At 41.5% G+C, this 21,474-nt stretch overlaps 1 protein-coding gene across 1 annotated transcript; it reads right to left on the bottom strand.

The window, feature by feature from the left end:
- Positions 1-213: 213 nt before the first annotated feature.
- LOC135255705 (cadherin-5-like) lies at positions 214-21,231 on the bottom strand. The gene is made up of 12 exons (XM_064337229.1): positions 21,036-21,231; positions 12,642-12,851; positions 11,816-12,098; positions 11,351-11,464; positions 11,068-11,235; positions 8,370-8,554; positions 7,488-7,741; positions 6,689-6,825; positions 6,306-6,418; positions 6,063-6,165; positions 4,145-4,390; positions 214-3,507 (listed from the first exon to the last, which is right to left on the bottom strand). The coding sequence occupies exons 2-12, from the start codon at positions 12,834-12,836 to the stop codon at positions 2,993-2,995; spliced, it is 2,313 nt and encodes a 770-aa protein (XP_064193299.1). The 5' UTR covers positions 12,837-12,851; positions 21,036-21,231; the 3' UTR covers positions 214-2,992.
- Between the last annotated feature and the right edge of the window lie 243 nt (positions 21,232-21,474).

The raw sequence follows: 21,474 nt of genomic DNA, 5'->3' as shown, positions 1-21,474 counted from the left end.
TGTGAATTTCAAGCACAGCAGACTCAAATCCTCAAAAATATATTTTAACCTAAAGATCTTAGCATCAATGAGCAATTCTGATTCTTGAACATCTTTCAATCATTTTGGGGACACATTTCTGGTGTTTACACAATGCCACTACAGGATAAGGAAACTTGCATAAGGAAATTATTTGTCAACGACAGCAATAAATACTCATTCATTTGTATTCCATTAAGTGTAAAGTTGAATTTATTATATTCATATAAAATTGGCCATTTTTATAAAAAAATTGTGTAACACAATAAAAACACTAGGAAAAAAAGGGCTGGTTCTGTGAATGTTCACAGAGGAAGGCACATTTTGATCACCCTTAAGAAATACTTCCATGGAAATGGCATCCAAGTGTCTCTTCACACTGCCCAATACTGACATCTACTGGAATATATACACATACACAGGCACACATACCTTTCACATATTACAAAATGTTTTTTTTTTTTACACTAACAAATCACTTCATACAGCAGACATGATACAAAATTGTCAAGTATTTGCCACTTGAATACACGTCAAAAAGGAATGTTGGAGCTGAGATGCAGGCACGTTTCCTATGTACAGTGTTTGGACGAACGGTGCAAACGGATGTTTGCAGTACGCATAAATCACAGTGGTCGTTACAGTGTTTCAGTACACATGCACATACTGTAACAGTCAGCTCAAAGAAAAAATCCTTTGAAAAGCTGTGTTGTTCAGAGTTAAGACATCATATCTGAATTCAGCAGGGAATGCAATATGGTTAATAGCCAAGAAATTGGCAGTTGGTTTAGTCACCCTTTAGAATATCATCATTTGACCTTTCTGTGCACCATTAACTTTTAGGTAACCGTATCATTTTCAACATATAGTATCGTTACGACACAGCCTTGCCATATAATGTCCCCATAGCACTTGTATATCCCCTGTCAATCCTTACATTAACCATATACTATATTAGGAAAACACTGGATTAAGTTTGCATTAGGATATGACAGTATTGTGAGTAACTGCTATTCTTCTTATTGTTGCACCACCAAAACCTGTCCCACTGTACTGTCCCAACTTAAGATTAAAAAGCATTTATAGTGATAACGACAAATTTATAAGTGTGTGGAAAAATATTAAGATAAAGCCATGCCACCAAACAAATATTTTACAAGTCAAGGGCTATGATAAACAGACGTACAGACTGAGGCACATGTTGTAGATTGTCCTAAAACACCGTTGGTAAAGGCCTAACCACATTACATTACACTTTGCAACACTCTTTGTACACAGTACATTTTTACTCCCAGCCAGGAAAACAGGAAAAGAGCCACAATGTGGTGCACTAGTTTAAAAGATAACAGGCCAGGAAGTAGGTTTCCTTAAACACAGATGTACAGGAAGTCGGTTCCAGTGCTTTGTTTGGATATTTGGAAAGGGGGCTGGGAGCGAGGGAGGATGGGAGTCTAGGTCTTGGTCTATATGGTCTGAGCAGGAATTCTTTAAAATAGCTTCCACGTATTGTATGAACTGTTTACAGGGCTTGTCTCCAAGTGGGCATACCTTTGGTATAGGGGGAAACTACACATTAATACTTTTCACAAAAGTGAATGAAACTATTTATGTTTGTTCAGCTTGTATTAAATTAAACATATGGAATTTAGAAGAGAAAGGGAGAGAGTGAGTGTGAGTGTGTGTGTGTGTGTAAGGGGGGGGGGGGGGGGTGCCATTCAATCAAACCACCTTGGTGTTTGCTGAATGTGAACAACATTATCTGTTTACTGAAATAAAAAGTGAGAGTATAGCTGTTGGAAAAAGAAGATCACTTTTAGATTTCCTTCTGCAGCTAAAAGTTGTAGACAATGCAAAATAGGGATACAAATTGCCCCTAGTCTGATAGAGTCATTTTAACTCTGTACATGTACATGTTGTCTGTGTTGGATTCACTCAGACTCTAACACTGATCATTTTGCAGTGCATTTTGGGTTCTATTTGGAACACAAGTACAGTTTGACATCTGCTGCCTTAACAATATGTGATGATTCAGTCAGATAAAATTGCTCTTCTGAAAGGTTAAAGTTATTCAGAACACAGTTCAGTCATCTATGGACTTCTCTGCTACTTGGTGTTTCCTGAGTTGGTTGTTGTGATTTGTTATGATGGTCCAGAGGGACAGGGGATTTATCCTGCCCAGTTCATGTGTTGATAAGTCCTGTCAAATAAAATTGGGATTGCCTCTAAGTCTTTCAAAACCATGCTACCACAGTTTCCTGCCAAGATCTCTTTGTGTCTATTGTGTAGCCTTCCTGCAGTAAAAAACCTCATTTTGGTCAGCTGTAACGCAATTACGAATACAAAGTCACTCATTAACAAATGTGGGTCCTACAAATTCTTCAGAGAATCGTCCCCATGTCGATGCAATTCTTCAAACGCAACAACAAAACAAATATTTTAGTTTTTACTTCACAGTAGTTTTGAGCAGTCATAAATGCCACACGTGACAAAACCTTCTTCTCCCTTATTCTTAGAAGTGTAAAAAATGCAAATTCCATCAATTATACTTAGGCATGAAAAAAGGTCACAAAAAGAGGAGTCATATTTCAGCTAATGAGCTGTTTATAATCTGCCCGTGGCCTTTAGACAGACAGCATGTGCACTTAAAAGAGCGTGAAAAAACAAAGAGCCATAAACTGAATCACGACAAACACATCTGCACTGCAGTTACGGTCAAATGCCAATGATGTAAAAAAAAAAAAGAAAAATACGATGCACAATCTTTTTTTCTTTTGGTGTGACTGCCATGGCTGACAGTAAATGCTGAAAACATATGGTGGCCACTCCCTTCGTCGTGGGGTCCGGCTTCATCAGCAGAAGAATTTTTGGTCAAAGTCAAGCCGCTTCGCGCTCTTCGTGTCGGGAACGACGAGGCGGGCCAGTGAGTGGAATTTAGGGTTGGCTCCCCCCCCCCCCCGCGCCCCGTTTCTCAGGCTCAGTACGGGTAGCCGTCCTCGGACCCGTCCACCCCATAGAGCTCGGCCAGGGTCTTGAAGCGCGGGCCCCAGTCCTGGAGGAAGTCGTAGTCGAGGCTGGAGTCCTGGGAGGACGTGCCCAGGGAGCTGAGGCTGTCGGCCAGCGACTCGGGCCCCTCGTACCCGTAGATGTGCAGGGTGTCGTAGGGGATCCCGTCCCTGTCGTGGTCGGCCTCGCCCTTCTTGGCCTCGATCATCAACCCCATGTCGGCACGGCCGGCCACGGGCGGGGGCGGGGGCGCCGGCGTGAGGGACGGCTTCTTCACCACGGCGTAGAGGCCCGGGGCCTGCCGCGGGCCGCCCTCGTTCCGCGCCGACGTCAGCACGGACACGTCGTAGCCGTTGGTGTCCATCTCGCCGCCCCCTTCCTCGTCGTACGTCACCAGCTGCTCGTGCATGTCCCCCGTGCTTTTTCCCAGGGCCACCATGGTCTCCTTCCGATACCGCCTCCTCAGGACGATGAGGATCACGATGACTGCAGGTAAAAGACAGAGTGATTAGATGGAATGGTGACCGCTGATAACGTGTGCATTTCAACCAGGCGCGCTCTCCTTTGAAGCATGATGTCACCCGCTGCTTCTTACCACACCACAGCCTACATGCTAGGCTTACACAGACATGAACTGGAGGAGAAGCTGTGGATTACTAAAAGCCCTCTTTTATGTCTATGTGTGATATGTTGTTTTTATCTGCTGCTGTAACACCCAAATTTCCCCACCTGGGGATTAATAAAGTCTATCTTAAAACAACAAGCAGGTGCCTGACTGACCAGCAGGGATCACTAGAGAGCAGTGACACGAGGATCCTGGCTGATGGAATTATCCCAAAATACTGCACATTATGTGTTGCTCTGTGGGGCTGCCAAATTTGAGCCCGCACCATTTGAGCCTATGCCTGCATTATAATGGTGCCTTAACCAGATGAGTCACCCAGCAGACCCCTGAGGTGGTCAATTGGTTTGGAGAGAAAGAGAGAGAGAGAGAGAGAGAGAGAGAGAGAGAGATAAAGACAGAGAGAGAATACCAAGGTAGATGGTGCAAAGTAACATAATGTCCTGTCTTTCACCTCCTCGCAGAGATTTCCTTAAACAGGAAACTGCCCGGCGAACTCACCCAGGATGGTGAGGATGCAGAGGAGGATGGCGATGAGGGCGTGGATGCTGAGTCCCGCCTGGATGTAGGGCTCCGTGCAGGCCTCCTTGGACATGTCCGGGCCGCAGCGGCACGTCCGGATGGTGACGGTGGTGGTGCTGCTGCGGGAGGGCTCACCCACGTCCCTCGCCACCACCTCCAGCAGGTACTCCCGGGCGTCGTCCGCCTCGAAGTTCCCCTGCTTCACCACGATGCTGGCTGTGCCGTCTGGGGGTTGCCATGGGAGACAGGGCAGGGTGAGCACATCAACCTCGAATGCCAACTTTATACTCTGTGTCTCTGGGATCTGATACTATGGTTCGATCTGCCACCGCTGGTGAACTCCACATGAAATTGTAAGGTGGTGGGCATGAGCCTGAAATGATCCTAGATAGAACGAAAAATCTGTGTTCCTTGTTCAAGCTCACCTGGGAATTTTTATATGCATATATTCCTACATATATTCCTATTCAGTGTATGGTTTTAAAAATAAACTCTCCCAAGCATGTACCCTCTCCTCTTGTCAAAAGTAAATCGATAGGTCTCAATGGCTTTACGATACTAGAACTAGAGTGGACATAATGCCCCAACCACAGAGCCTAATCAGTGATAAAGGGTGTTTTTAAAGTACCATTAAATTAAGGAATCGCACTGATGTTTCCTTCATGTTCTGCTCATTAATTTGTTTTCACAGACCCTGGTCCCGGGTGAAATGCACAGCCGAGTGCCGTGTGGAATACTAATGGGAAACGAGAACGTGCGACAAAACAAGAAGGATATCACGCAACGCAGAGCAATTTTGTGCCGTTGTAAACAGAAACCACTTTAGCGCGACATCCCCAACATGAATAGGAATTGCTAAGAATTTCTTGATGCCATTTGTTGTCTGGCAACTAAGCTGCATTACACGCAATGGTCAAAAAAGAGCCCAGAGAGAGTTAATGTTTCTGGCAATGCGAAGACTGGCTAAAGAAGTGGCCATTCTCACAGGTCTTGGTCATTGCAATTGCCTCTTTTAGTTTTCAATGGGATTTCCGACTGAGAATATTGAAACATTGAGACATGACCTCTCACGGTGACGCTGCCGACTTTTGGCAGTTGGGTTTTTCGCATTACACTTATTTTCCTGTTGTAAATGTTGCTATAGAAACTCTACCATACTCCTTGAGCAACTGCCAAACAGCTAACCGCTGTTGGAAGCAGATGGCTGTGGCCTGTGAGAACGAACCCTAAGTCTTCTGGTGACTCCATTTCGCGACTGTGTTTCCTTTGAGGCCGTACACAACCTCACAGAAACTTACACTGGAGGTTTAAGTTTTTAAAAATGTACTTTTAAAGTTTACGCTTTGTGGTAGATTATAGTAAAGGAGAAGCACAGTGTCAATAGGCTTCTCAGTGTCGTTTTAGCGTGCTGAACCCGAAATGGAGAAGCGCTACCTAGGCTGATTATGCGCGGGGGGCGGGAGTTTGTGATAAGACACCGGGAGCCGCATGGAATTGCTCCCTCGCTGCACGACGCTGAGAGCATCACTGTCAAACTCCAAATGCATAATGAAAGTCTGTTGGTTTTAAAAAGCTTGTACGCCATGAATATTTCAGTCCCATGCGTGGTTTGTTGGCGTTCTCCTTTCTGCTCGACTAAATAAAGGACGCCCTGCCGTCTGCCTGCTTTAGAGTGTGGCTTGTGAAGGGCCCACAGCCACTTGGGAAGAGGCCACCCTACCCCCACCCGTTCTCCTGTCTAACAGAGACGTTAAAACACATTTTTACTCCTTTTCAAATATTATCCTGATGCTACGGACTCCATTCCAATGTGTTTCAATTTACGGGAAGGTAAGACAGCTGTATAGACTCATTCATTCACATTTTGCTGTAGGATCGCCTTGACCAGGTAACTTACTTCCATTGTTGATGAGCGAAAAGTTGGCGCTCTCTTTGGCGAGGCTGAAATAAAACTCCTGTGCGTGTTCGTCTTTGTCAACAGCTCCGATTGTCCGCACAACCTGCAAAACGGAGGGCTGTGAGTTATATTTCATTTTATTCATGCCTGACAATCCCAAGATAAGTCCCACATATTCAAGACTTGGCACATATTGCCAGATAGAAAAAATGATGCGAATCAAATACAATAAATCAACTTTACCATGCCGGCTGCTTCGTTGTGGCAAACATAAACGTTTGTGGCGTTCGTTAGCTCTGGCGCGTTATCGTTGACGTCAACAACCACCAGGTTCACGGTTGCGTAGGATTTCAGACCTGAGCGAAATAAAGTGGGACACGTTGTTTATCATCATTCTCAGTGTAGAAATGAGCTTTCAGTACACATTCCTCTCTCTCTCTATATATATATATCCTTTATTTAACCAGGTAAAAGTCTCATTGAGATTAAAATCTCTTTTTCAAGAGTGACCTGGTAAGAGTGACCTCTGTGTCTCTATTCCGGGTCGCCTTTAATCTGAGTTGCTTCAAGTTGGCCAGTCAAGTCAGGTCATTTATTAATTACCGACACCATCTAACCATCTGTACCTTGGGATCCCATCTCCGCAGCGGTCACGTGGAACGTGTGTAAGGGAACGAGCTCCCGGTCCAGCATCTTGTTTGTGTACATATCGCCACTATTCGCGTCAATCCTCACCGGGCAGTTTGGGTCATCTATGGAGTATCTGTGGAATGGGAAAATGGGTTTTGAGTGAACGGTACTACAAAAAGCTCAAATTAATTTGAATTCTACTGCTGCGCAGGAACGTAGAGGACGAAGTTACAAAAAAACAAAAATACGGCAAGCAGTTTTAAAGTAAGAAATGTGTCAATTAAAAAAAAATGTTTTGGTGAAGAATTTCTCCTTGAGCAAGTGAAAACGGTTTTGGGTGTTGTCCAAAGTTAATCAAAAGACAGAACACAGAATTACAGCTATCATGTTTAATTGAATAAATTATCACAGATGAACTTTGTCGTGCACTTATTACGAAACCTCTGTGTGGAAATGCCAATAAATAAGTACATGATGGGGTATATTAATAATATTTATGAGTGATTAAAAAATCAATCTGTATGCTGTTTTAAAAAATCTGTTATTAATCTAACTGAATCTTGAAAATCATTTTCTTTAAAAAAAAAAAAAAAAAAAAAAAAGCATTACTAGAATAAATTCAGGAGCTACAAAATTTTTATGTGAAACCCAGAGAGAGAATTGAGAATCGAAACTGAAAACACACAAAAGTCACACAGGCAAAACTTACAAATTCTTCCTACATCCAACCAAATTTTTTTTTCTCCCAAAACCAGTCGTGATTCTTCTTTTACATCAGAATGCGTACTTCCTTACCGTACTCTGAGCTGGGCGGCGTCGGGGTCTCTGGCCGAGACCTGTCCCACTTTGGAGTTGGGCGCGGCGTCCTCGCGAAGGCTGAAGTTGTAGACCTTCTGGGTGAAGAGGGGCGGCTCGTCGACGTCCAGCACGTCGATGACGACCGTGGCCCTGGCGTTCAGTCTTCCGCTGTTATCGGGAGGACTCACCAGACCGTCTTCCCGCATCTGCACCTCGCATGTGTACTTGGCCGTTTGTTCGAAATCGAGGCCCTATTTCACGGCAAAGTGACGAACAGCAAACAAGGGTCAGAGATGAGAGTCACTGTCGGGAATCAAAATGAGCTTTTAATCACACACGGTTCCCTTAAGAGATAATTCAGTGCAACTGTTTCCTCAGTCAGATTTTCGGTTAAATACATTAGCTTGCTCTCTTGAAACCCTAAAACCGCTTTGACCAGTGTTTCACTCAGACAATTTATTGCTTTTAAGCCTGCCTTTTAAATTCAAATGAATTTTAAGGATTCATTTGAATTTTTGAATATGGATTCAAATTGACCCCTCTAATCTAATTGGTTGTCAGGATTCCTTTTAGCTCTTTTTTTATGTTTGTATTTCACATTCTCTGCATCTGGCCTGCGAATCACCTTCCTTACATCTGATTGGCTGCACATTCCCATGCATTTCCCAATGTAATTTCATTGCCCCGGTCATCACATCAAATGCAAGTTCTCAGGAGACCTGCCGAGCTAAACAAATGCATATTTGTTGAACCACCTTGTACTGAGCATGCTGCTCCAGGCTAGAACTGGGTTGTGCCTGACACGGGAGTAGAAGCCGTAACCTCCCGATGAAAGTTTTTCTCTGAAAAGCGATGGTGAGCTGAGAGGGCTTTTTGTACCTCTTTGAGAGTGAGGACCGCATCTCTCCTGGGGTTCTGCTCCACCTGAAACATGCGGCTGCAAGCCTCGGGCTTCATGGTGAAGGACGGGTCCTTATTCTGCACCTCGTCCTGGTCCTCCACCTCCATGACGCCCACTTTGAAAGCTGGCTTTTCGTTTTCCCTCACGTGGAAACTGAAGGCACCTGTGAACAGAACACACATTTGATCACACGGGGGGCTCTTCGTATCGCCACTGCTGACTCCAGAGAGTGCAGACAACCACGGTCCTCCTCCGAAATGCGTGGCGTCACCCACTGCTTCTTTTCACACCGCAGGCTACAGCTAAGCTAAGCTCACGCACAGTGGAGTTGGTGGAACATCTTCCACACGTGTCTTTTGCACGCAGTCCACAGGAGCCTGATCAATCAGCGGGCGTTGATAGATAGTGATGAATGTGGGTCCCTAACCGACTGAACCCTCCCATAATCTGGGCAATGCGGCCGGCAATTGCCCGTCGCCCTATGGAGCTATCGGCCACAGTTGGAGCTGGCACGGTTTGGATTCTATAACACAGCCTTTTAAAGGCTGCAGAAACATACAATAGCACAGATATTTATCTGGAATGCTTTCCATGTAAAAATGTCAAAAGTGAATGGTAATATCATTCATAATAATAATAATAATAATAATAATAATAATAAACACTATGCAATAAATACGTACAGTACTTATTAATCTGTGTGTTAAGTATTGTACTATCATAGCAGTTTTGAAAAATTTTGGCACCCAAAGCCAAAAACTGCAGACATGATAGTTGTCACCAGGGTGACTGGTCAATGTATGGGAGAGTTGGACGTGAATGAAGACCCCTCTAGCAATATTCTACATATGAACAGGTAATATATTTGCAGGTAATCCTGTTGTCTCATCAGGAATGCCTGAACTGGTTGGAGATTAAAATGTATGTGGTGTAAAACTGCTGTATATACTCTGTGATATATTCCTGTCTGGGAAAATAAATGCTGTATCTACTAGTGCACTCACTGCATTTGCATTTTGAGAATAACCCTGCGTTTAGCAATGCAATGCAAAATAAAACCTATTCAAGCAGAATCATGAATCAACAGTGCTAGGCTAGTGATAACTGGTGGCAATGGTATTTGTCTAAGCATGAAAAAATTAAAGAATTATGTTGAACTAGTGTAGGAAAAAACTACTGAGTGTTCTTTTCACCCTCAGTCAGAGTTAGGAGCATGTGAATTGATTCAGTGTACCAGTTCTAAATGCCACTTAAATTATTATTTAATCTGATGACCAGGCTGTTTCTGTGACAAGTTAAAATAATGCTGTCAATTAAACCACAGTTGTAAAAACATCAATAAGAATCTTTAAATTCATTAAGTGAAAGTTTAAAACCATAATTTAAAACCAATCCATAAGACAATTCTCCAGGTAGAAACTAATTGGAATTGGGGAAAATTGTAAGAATCCATGGTAGAACAATTTAAAATGCATTACTGGTTTAAAAAAAAGGTTAAAACACAAAAACATTTCCAATTCATTTTCTTGTGTCGGTAATCTACCAGAAAGGCTTTTTATATGAACTTTGGATCGATTGCTAATGCCTTCGTCCAAACACTAGAGGGAGATCGCAGTCTTTTTCCTTATACCAAAACAAGTTAATTTCTCCACATTTAATGAAGTTGAAACAATCGTAGACATTCTTTACCATTGGGAAATACCAATGGAATTGATGTGTGATGTTGGTGAAGTTCATACAGAGTTTATCAGGAGTATAAACGAAGAATGTATGTTAACTACCTAGCCGCTATAGCAAAATAGGCTAGCTTACTGAGCCTGTATAGCCATTTTGGATCACAGTATTTCCACGTGGAATACGCATGATGGCGCAGATCAGGTAACAGCATTCTTTTTTTATGTTATCGGTGCCAATGCTCATTTACTGTAATTGCTCAGGTTATTTTCGTTATTTGTCCTCGTTTATAATTTATTAATTACCGAGTGTATGTACGGAAAATGCATGGTAGCTATACACCCTAGCTTATTGGGCCACTGCAGCCATTTTGTGTCCAGTGGGTCCACGTGAAATGTAGCCTACGTGCTGTTTCACTAGCACGGTTTATGCAACTGTTTTTCTTTTTAAAAAAATATATTTTTCGTGCTGTTGTTCATTTATTGTAATAACTTGCAGTTTATATATAAATTGATATAATGCAAGTGTTCTTGTTTATTTGGTCACTTGAGACATTGTGAAGAAATGTGTGTATTGTGCCTAAGGTGACACAAGGGGAGATTCTATTGCATAACACAGGGATTTAAAAAGGTGCCAAAGTAAAATTTAAGTTAAGGAAATGTTTTAACTATTTTAATATTATTTACCTGTGACAATGTAGTTTTAAAAGTAATGGTGGTTATTATTTGAACTGTGACATTGCTCATCTGCACTTGAGGCAAAGCTGCACTGCAAAAGAAAATATAGCCTATTGTGGGTGTACATTGTGTAAAATGGAAAATGGTGTTCATGTTCAGTGTAAATTTGAATTATTGGAAAATGTAAATGTTCATTTGTTGTAATGAGTCCAGATAAAGGTCCTGATGAGGAAACACTGATAGGGTTATGATTTAGGCTAAATCTTTCTCCCCCTTTTCCGTGGGATTTAGCCTAACATTTCCAGCAGCCAGAATCATTCCCTACCTGGTTTAAAGGAAGCCATGTTGTCATTGATATCGCCAACATTGATGGTGACCATCGTTGTGGCGGAGTTGCCAACTGACACGGTCGGCATGTCCTTTGCATGAACCATAATTCTGTACGTGCTCTGCTTCTCGCGGTCCAGGTTATTAACTTTTGTTGTAATGCTCCCTGTAACAGACAGACAGATGCCGTTAACGACAGGCCGTGGCGGCAAATAAAACGGACGTTTGTTTGTGAAGGACAGAATGCCTCCCAATGTTCAGATTACTGTAAACCCAGTTACCCATGCCGTTGATGCTAAAGAGATCGGTTCCATTTAGCAGCTGGTAAATAACTTGTCCGTTGGATGTGGTTGGATCGTCTGCATCGGTTGCGGTCACTTTCAATACTTCTGTCCCTGTATGGTGGAGAAAGGAACCGGTGTCCTGTTATCTGTGAACATATGACAGTGGCCAGCTGCACCGGGTGAACATCCAATCTACAGCCAATGTAGACCAGAGCTTTAAGCCGGGTGGAACATTTACATAGGCTACATTGTACCACCTGGACTCTTATTAGGCTATATCAGGGCATAAAAGGTTATAATGTACTGATTGTCCCCATGTTAACGCAAATTAAAATTATGCATAACTGGCATGACACACATGCTAATAAAGCACACTGTGTCTTAGCAATACGTTTCATATTGCGATGGGGATTTAGGCCACAGTCCTGCTGAAATCTCTTTCAGCACCATGTTCTGCAGTACCTTTAGGTGATCTCTCAGCAATAGATCCTGTGTAATTTTTTGGAAACTGCGGGCTGTTGTCATTGATGTCAAGGATGCGAATGGTAAACACGTCTTTGTCTTCGATGGGCTGGTTGGTGTGGATATCGACCAGAGACGCTGTTAGCGTGTACGAGCTCTTTTCCTCTCTGTCCAGCTTCTCGTAGGCCGAAATGTCTCCATATTGGTCCACCCTGAAAATCGTGTTGACGCCATCTCCTTCGATGACAAACTTAGTATTCTTGTTGGCCTTGGTGGAATTCAGCTGGAAAATAAAACGGTTCCGATGTCAGTTGGATCAGGACATCAGGGCTAGTAAATCCGCTCTCCATGTCTCAGGTCGCACTCTGAAAGCAAAGCTGCCATTGCATTGCATTTGCAGACTCTTTTATACAAAGTGATGTGCAGTAATACAAACACAGGTCAGATAAAGTACAGTTCTCATAAAGTAGCAGCTGCCCATAGCCGTGAACGTCAAGTGTAGTTTGCACAGTAAAACTTTGGCTAAGTCACTAAAAGTGATGGCTATGGTTTAAGATAGAAGCAAGGCGTGGTTGCAAGAGATGGGCAAAAAGAACTGCAACATCAAGATGATGAAGGAAATGCAACACTAATGTACAGAAGATCAAGATACAAGATGCTAGTGTTAGGCCTACATGAAAGTGCTGTTTGATTGGAGGTAGGCAGCCCTCCAGAGTAGTGTAGTGTGAAAGTTAGCCAAGGTACGGTCTGATGAGGTGTCATCAGAACCATGGCGGAAAATAGGTAGTGACTGAGCAGTTTTTAGAGTACACGACCAATAGGCTACCTTTCCCACGTAGAAGGGCAGTGAACCGGCCTTCTCTTCCTCCACGTACAGGGATTTCCACAGCCACTCCCTCTTATGTCTCAGCCGTGCTGGTCCTGTGGCCGTCCTTTCCGCGGTGGCCGTGGCGACGCTCAGGGTGAAGGCCCACATCCACATCAACAGCACCGCCATCTGCCCCTCTGCAGACCTTCCCATTCTCTAGAGCCTAGACTACGCAGACAGAACATTTCCATACGCTGTCAACTTATTCGCATATTGGATCACTGCAGACTGTACACAAGCAGGTGCGACTTCATTTGCTCCTGATAGGCTACTTGCAAACTCTGGTTAAAATGGCATGATGATGCAATCGTGCCAGACATTCTCCAACACCATCCTTACCAAAAACCTCACTCCCAGAGGTACACATAGGCTAATGTTTTCCCATTGTGCTACTGTTCACTGAGTAGTTCTTTTTTTTTTTTACTAGAAAGGGGAGGGGTGTCAAGGAAATGGGGACACTTATAGCTGAAGCCCATTGTGTCTGTTGCGTCTCTGACCAGCTCCCAGCATTAGGAACTTTGACCATTGTGTATGACCTGCTATTCACATGACTATGGGCAGTGATTTAGAGGTATGTGTTATACCTTGATTTAATGCTTGCCTTACTTTTAATTGCTGGGTGGTGGGTGGCTCTATTTCTATTTTGTGATGCATGCGTAATGCTGGTGAAATCCTGGGAGTTTTTTTTGGGACGGGGGCTATTTTTCTGAACCATTAAGAAAGGAGAGACTCCCCCAGTGCCTGAAGGTGCCATCTGGCTCGATGGCTTTGCTGTTGATGAAAATATTGAATACAGTCAACACCCAATAAAATACTTGGAAAATGAATACATGTATATGATTTTATATTGCATAGTCCAGGTGCTATTTAAATCCCACTGGCTATGCTTTCCCCTCTTTTTTACATACTATGGTTTAAGTGCGTAATACTGCTTCAAAGTGGTTCCATGTGAACATTATGAACTGGTTATTTTTGTATTGAGGGAACTGCCTACTTCTGTGTGCTACAGCAGTCCATGAAATCTATTCCTGTATGTACTGAATAGTGCGTGATCATTTAGGAAATAATGGCATTGTAAGACACATTAGTATTAACCTAAAAGAGGGATTTGAACAAGCTCAGCGTTAAAGAAAATTAAGTCTGAATACATTACCGTGACAATATTTTAGCAGGACTGCTTTCTGGCCATTGTGCACCAGCAGAAGACGCTAAAATAAGTTGGATCGCCATTTCTAGGCCTTCCCAAAGCGGTTAGTCTCAGCAACAAAAAAAAGTGCTACGCATTTTGTTTTTATTTGAAATTTAAAATGCTCCTTTCCCACTCCGCAGCAACAATAGTTTATTGTCATCTACTGAAATAACAGGAAGGGGGAATTGGCAGGGAGCTCATTTACAATCAAGGATCTAACATGTCCTTCCTGGGTCATTGTCCCCTTCCCTCTTTCCTTGAAGTGCCAGTTCTGAGGTGAAAAATGTCTAAAGAATAATATTTAGAGAAAAAAAAAACAGTCCTCTGTTATTGTGGGTCATGTCATAAGGTCTGTATTGTAGAAAATAATGCAATTTTGAAAACATCTGTAGTATCTGAAAACATAGCATTGCCATTCTGTGCAATACTAGCCATCTGGAAACCTTTCATTTGTTTAAATTCTCCATAGCTTTGCTTCTATACCCATAATTCATTATGCATATTTAATAGAGGCCTTACTAAGGTGTAGGCTATGTAATGTAAAATAAGACCACAGCAATTTATTCAACGGATGGATGCACAATAATATTGGTGATGGGTTGTTACTGGTCAAAACCTGAACAAACCAAAACAAAAAAAAAATAAATAGCCTACTTTGTGGCATGATGGAGAAATTATGACGAATATGAAGAGCTGATAGGATGTTGGATGGGCCAGGGAGGTAGGCTAATGCTTTAAAGCAACATTTCTGTATACGGAGACTCAGTAGCTCTGTAGGCACCTGCTTTGTAATAAACTAAGCAAAATGTTTTGTTGTACAGATAAAATTGGTTACATTTTTCCTTAACCTTCTGGATCACCTCCTTTTTTAACACAAGCCTGACAATGACATACCCTACCCAAAATAGAATGGGTACTATTCCTGAACCATTTTGAATAATCCTCGGCTGTTCTGAAAGTTAATCCTTGGGAGTTTGTTTTCCAAGAGGCATAATTACTCTAAATATTACTGAGACAAAGAAACAGAAGCTCTGGAGATTTTGGGTGGATACAGATGCTTGTGGCTGTGCCTGGTGGGCTTAGAAACACAATGCAGACACAGCCACGATGCCGGACCAATCCTGGTTCAAATTTGATAACAATACCACCAAAAATGAGCATTCTGCATGGTTTTATCTGTGCTATGTCTAGGCAGGTTTCCAAAACGGCCATTTGGGGACTCCAAAAGGAGAACCAAATGGGTTATTAGAGGTGTAAAAATCCACATTTTATACTAAATGCTCGTCAATGATGTAGTAGCTTGCCATCCCTTTGGCTGTCACCCCCCCGCCCCCCAACTCCCTTTCCGCTTGCTACCTCTGGCAGTAGCAGCAGGTTTGGAGGATTGTGGAAAATAAATACCTTAGCTCTCTAGTTTACTAATCCTTTGATTGAGGTCCATTGATTTAAGTTTATGTTAAATGCCCCACTCCCATCAACATGTCAAAATATTCTCAATTCTCAATATTCTCAAAATATTTTTTTATTATTCAGTGTGCCTACTCCTTATTTATGAGCACTGACTAAAAAAAAATACATTTCAGAATGTATTTAGACGCTCAGAGATACAAAATGGGGTGAAGTCCATTGAACGTACACTCTGCTGTCAAAGCCGTTTTCACTTTCCTCAGAAATATTCACTCAGACGAGTGATTGCTTTCAAAACCCCCAAATACAGAGTCTTCTGTTTAGACTTTAGGCATTGCAAAATACATTTTCTGTTGTAAATCAACTTGTGTTGAGTCTCAATCATGTTTTCATGTGGACAGAAAAGGCCATGGTGTGTTTATGCAGGAGAAACAATGCGTGTTCTTTTATACAACTAATACACCATTAGAAACATAATTTTGTTATCTAGAATGCTTCTCAGTCATGACTACAATAGCTTGTCACTGGCTGGCAGTGTACTGGGCAGAAATTATACTGTCCATGCTGACTCATTGCGGGTCCCATTGGCTGGGCTATATTGAGGGACTACTTTGCCAGCACTGGCCAGAGAAGCTAATACTGTAGGTGGGCTCGTTTCAGAGAATCTATACAAACCGGAGATAAAATTCTTTTCTACGCAATATTTTTGGCGTGTATGCAACAGCTAAACGGTCAATAGTAATTCCTCTGGAAAATTACTTAGTAAATAATGGACATTCTGTCGAGGTTTCTCAGAGTTAGCATGTTTTTGGGACTAAAAATAACTACATTTCTTTTATTTATTTAAAAATAAATAAATTTTGTTTGCTGGATTCCTGTCATGCCAAGCATATCGACTTTATCGTGATGTGTGTCGACTGCGGATTTCCAAAATGCAAAGAAGGTGAGGACCCCCAAAGCTTGTTTTGCCACCCTACATGTTACGGAATACAGTACCGTTGTCGCTGGAACCGTGAACCCTGGGGTTCCAGGTATTGTTATGTGGTATTGTTTGATTTAAATGGACTAATCTTATGTATTCAACTTCAGCTGGTTAACATCAATCTTGCGAAATCGTCTTGTGTACGGCCTTCCTAGGGGTTACCAGATTTACAAGGCAGAATAACTTTTTTCAGTTGACATAAAGCCTTACATTGATGTTAGCATCCCAGAACAATCCAGGGGCCTCATTTGCAAAAATGTTATCTGGATTTCTTTGAATAAAAGCATCTGCCAAATAAATGTAATGTCAAATTAACTTTTTGAACCTTTGTGAATAGGCTTTACAATTATCTTGTATTATCTTGTATATCTTGTATCAAAAGATCTTCCACATGCAGAAGATCTTCTGATCTTCTGAATGTGGCCAATAACAGCCATTGTTTCAACATTTGTTCCACTCATTTTGCCAAAAAAATTCATTTCCAGCTGAATTTTTAACGCAGTTACACAGCCCACTGTGGGGATTCACGCGGCCCTCATCGTGCAGTACCCCCACATAACCAGCAGGTGATTAAGTTAAGTTAGTTTGGTATAGGCAGGTATAAAATTTACGTAGACATGATCATTTCCATGCCAAGTATGTTTAAAAAAAAAAAAAAAAACTACTTGGTCATGGATTTCTGTGAGAGCCACTATTTACGATAAAATTCGATCGTAAGACTATTTTATGAAGGAGTGTAACCATTTTTTCTGAACGCTAATGGAGGAGCTAGCTGTTTTTTTTCTTGTTTTTTTTTTTTTTCCTCATCTTTCTCAGAATGGCTATAGTTCTGGAGGCATGTGGGCAGTTCTTATCGGCAGGATCAAGATGTGGAGCGGGGCCTCTTATCAGAGAGCGGAAGAGTAAACACAATGCCGCTGGGAAACGCCACGCATGTTTCTGATAGGGGGTCATCGTTACGTTAATGCGGCTGTTTGATCACACCCTTCCTGCTATTGAATTCCCACTTCCAACGCCTTTCGTTCCCGGCTGTTCTTACCATACAAGGACAAGGCTTGCCACAAAGTGAAGTGGTAGGCTACACAATCAATGTGCTTGTGACGAATGAATGTCCTCCAAAGTGTTTTACATTGAAAAATCCAATACGAAACGACGGCCCCCCTTTCTAGAGAAATTGAATAAAGAAAGGGTAAATTGAAAAACAGGCCTTGGTGTAAAAGAAACCAACTACAGAAATAACCTGCAAGTAGGCTAGTTCACAAACTTTTGTCTGAATCCAGTGACTATTGATTGGCTGTGTTTAATCTCACAGTTATGTGGACCGTGTCCATACTTGGAGACGTGTTTTTGCTAAACTCAGCAGCAATATGAGCATGACTAGCCTTTCACTTCTAATCTCTTCATACTGGAAGTAGATTGCTCTGTAAGTTATATTATGGCTTTTGGTAGTAAGGGTATTTAACTCTTTAAGGTCCACGACCACAAATATGTGATTAGAATGGTGCTAACTGAACATTCTAATATTAATGTAACAATTGCTACTGGTAGTTGAAAGCAGTGGAGTTCTAGAACACTGACTTTGAATAAATACATATAAAAATCTACTCTTCAAAGGATTAAAACCAGTTGACCAAGAGTGGGCGAATCAGCTGTTAAAAGTAGCCTAGATGATCTCCCTGTTTCTTTTCTGATATTGCCGACCAAAGCCACATTTCCATAACAGTCTTTTTCAGCTAAACTTTCAAATAGAAGAAATGGCTTGTATATACTCTCTGGATTACTCAGCCATATAATGTCAGTGTGTCATTTTGATAGTATAACAGCTGATTTGACTAGGGAAGCAACAGGCAGAAAACATCTTGTATTACAGCCTGTTTCTAAATATGTTGTGAATAAATCACAAATAACATCTAAAAATGGCTCAAGTACATGACATTAACTCATCTTTGTAAATGTGTATTAGGAGGGCAGAGGCTTAATAGAAATAGTCCACCCAAACTAACAACATGTATGTGTCCTATGTTGCATATTTAAGTTTACTATTTATGTATATTTAAGTTTACATTTGCTAATGAGCGGCCTAAATGTCAAGAGTATTAATTTTATGACAAATAATCTGATTACTAATGCTTTATTAAGCAGTTATAACTGAACCATTTCATAGTGTGACCAAAATGAATAAATATAGTGCAGTTACAAACAAATGTATCCTGCCCATTGACTAGACCATGAAAGGAGTCAAGACAGGTCACAAAATCTGTGTTCAAAATACTACATTTATATATAGGCTATATATTCAAATTGGATGCACAGTGAACGCACTAGTAAACAAATCCAATTAGCTTGCTTTGTAATGCAATGATATTTTCAGCCCTTCCTTGTTCCGTTGTACCTTTGGCTATACATTTTCTGTTACACTTCTAAAACTAAAATGTCTTTGCCTGCTTCGCTAGTTATAGAAACAGATCTTGTTGCTGAGACAAACACTGAAATATCTTTGAATCATTTACAGTGCAGTGGCATGAAATATCTTTTCAAAAAAAACAAATGTACTAATAATAATTGATAATGGGTCCTTGAGAAAGTAATAGCTCATTACAGTCACCATGATTGATGAGCTGACTGAATCAAATCTGACAAAAAATTTGGCAATTTTACCTCTTGCTATTTAATTTAGGTTTCTTTTAAAGAAGAATTTTAAGGTTAGATTTCTTAACAATTTAATACATAAACCCTGAATCAGCCATTATAGATATTTGTAATGAAAATATGGCATTGTCTATGCATTTTTGAAAAGGTTTGATGACTTTAAAATATGATAATACATGTATGGGGGGGCAGACCACTTTAATTTGTCCCAGGACTTCTGGCATAGAAAGCACTGCTTCACATTAAATCCCCATGCAATGCGTTTCTGATTTCCTCTTTTTGATGGTGGAGAACGTGGCTAAAATGTGGCTAAACGTCATCGACCTGAACTTGTGCGATTCTCTGCCATTGTAACCAACGTGTCTGTTCACACTGACTGTGAGTGAGGCCTGTGCGATCGGCGAGGTGTGTTTTTGTCACAGAGCGGAAATTTGCTCACTGACTCTTCAAAGAATGAAAGAAAGACACAAAGGAGGGAAGGTGAAGCCGACTTCTACGCTCTGCTGCTGTATTTTAAATTCAGGTACATGCTGCTCTTGCGATTGAGTGTTTAAAGCACACTGATGTTACCCAAAGGCGCAATGATAGTAGACTGATGTTTAAACATTCTATTTAGGCTGGCTACAGTGCATCATTCATGTTGCCACGCTGAGGAAGACTGGCTGACCAATCAGAATAGGGGAAAGGTGACTATCGATTCCATAAAACCAAACACATACTGCTAAGCTTATGTGCTTTTAATGTTGTACTAGTCTGGTCTGTTTGTTATTAATGTGTTAACATCAGACTGCCCAGGAACAACAGATGTAAAATTGGAAATGAGCAATCTGGCTAAATCTGGCACATTTACATCACAGAATAGTGATGTTGATCAATGTGTATTGTCCCTGTCAAATAAATAATAATAATAAAAAATAAATAAAAATAAGCAATAGCTTTGTCTCTTGAAAACTGTTACATACAAAGAACAGGGCATCTGAGGTTGACATGGCTTCTGACATAATGGAAAGGCCAGCCGATTAACTGAAACCTAATCTGAACTCTATATCTCAGATTAGAACAGGGTCAAAATTCAATCTAACTGCAACATCTTTTCTCTAACTTTTATATATACCAACAAAATATTTTTCGGTTAATTACCATTACCACCAAATTATTTAGTACACAACAAAGGCAGCAATTATTTCATCCTGTAAATCTGTGTGAATGACATTTAATTACCGCACAAACTTTGTGCCTCAATTAAAGAGCTATAAATGGTCTAAGTGAAGTAAATGTTAATCTACAGTAAATGTCATTCACATGGATGTCTAATATTAAATTAAAATAATTTCCAAATACCTGATAGCACTGCTGCATGAGAGGTAATGGCTTATTGGAATATTTACTGTAGAATGTCAAGAGGCACTTATAGTAGGCTAATTCTATCAAAAGAAAGAGTTTAACTGAATTACTCAAACATTTTTAAATCTTCTACTTAACACCCTGTATACGTGTGACTGTCAACCTAAGGTTCAAATTCAAACGTTTATACACTTTTTTTCCTTCCCCAATAAGATGTCACATATGAACAGATAAACATGCTGAATGAGATGTGAATGTTGAATTACTGCTTATTTAGGAGTATCATTTTGTAAAGATCGTATGCTTAAGAAAGTGCATGTTGCTATATATTTGACATCTCCTATAATGGTTGACTGCCCGTCTGTTTGTTCAGAGTTAGGCAGCTTAAGAACAACCTGCCACAATTATATAACCCGCCAGATGTGCTGGAGGCATTAGGACAACAAGAAGAAGCAGCAGAAGTTTGAAGGCATTTAAATTTCATCCACGAGGGTTGAAAAACGGACCTACCTTATGATCAGAATCTGCGGGAATGAAAGAAACCTGAAATTTAACCTTAACCTCCAAATCAAGATTAATGAACGATTTACTGTTTGACTCAGGAAAAACTTCCCATTAAATGAAGGTTAAATCAGTTATTACTAGCATTTATTCCCCATCTTTCAAATATACTGTTAAAACGGTCCTCAGCCGGTCATTAAAAATACCCATCATTAAGCGAAGAGGTCAGGAGTCAAAAGGTTTGGCAGGCACACACAGTCTAATTGCTTAATTTTCTTACCTTCAGCGGTTGTGGAAATGGATCCCCTTTGTTATTTAGTCCACAGCGTCGGGGGGGGAAATGGGAGATAAATCCTTGAAGAGAGAACGTTGCAATCTGCGGCGGCAGCTCAGTGTTTCCGCTGGCAACTCCAAAGCCTCTGTGAACCTGACTGAGCTTAGAGCAGTGCGGTCAGGATTTCCAGAGACGATCAAGATTGAGAGATCAACCCACCCCCTGCTCCCGGCCCCCCCCTCCCCCCCCCGTTGTGCTAGGCTTCCTGTTCGTGGTCTGTTCCTAGTTGAGTCAAAACTTACCGACCGGGTGGACGGGATCAGATAAGCGTTGCCTAATTGCAGCGGGAGGCCACTCCTCTCTGTGTGAGAGCTGGGGGGGGGGCTGGAAATACCTCAGCTTGGCGGCGGCGACGGCGGCGTCGTCGTCGTCGTCGTCCGCGGCA

The sequence above is a fragment of the Anguilla rostrata genome, chromosome 5 (genome assembly GCF_018555375.3).
Source record: "Anguilla rostrata isolate EN2019 chromosome 5, ASM1855537v3, whole genome shotgun sequence".
NCBI classification, from domain to species: Eukaryota; Metazoa; Chordata; class Actinopteri; order Anguilliformes; family Anguillidae; genus Anguilla; species Anguilla rostrata.
This window is presented reverse-complemented; position numbering and strand designations above follow the sequence as displayed.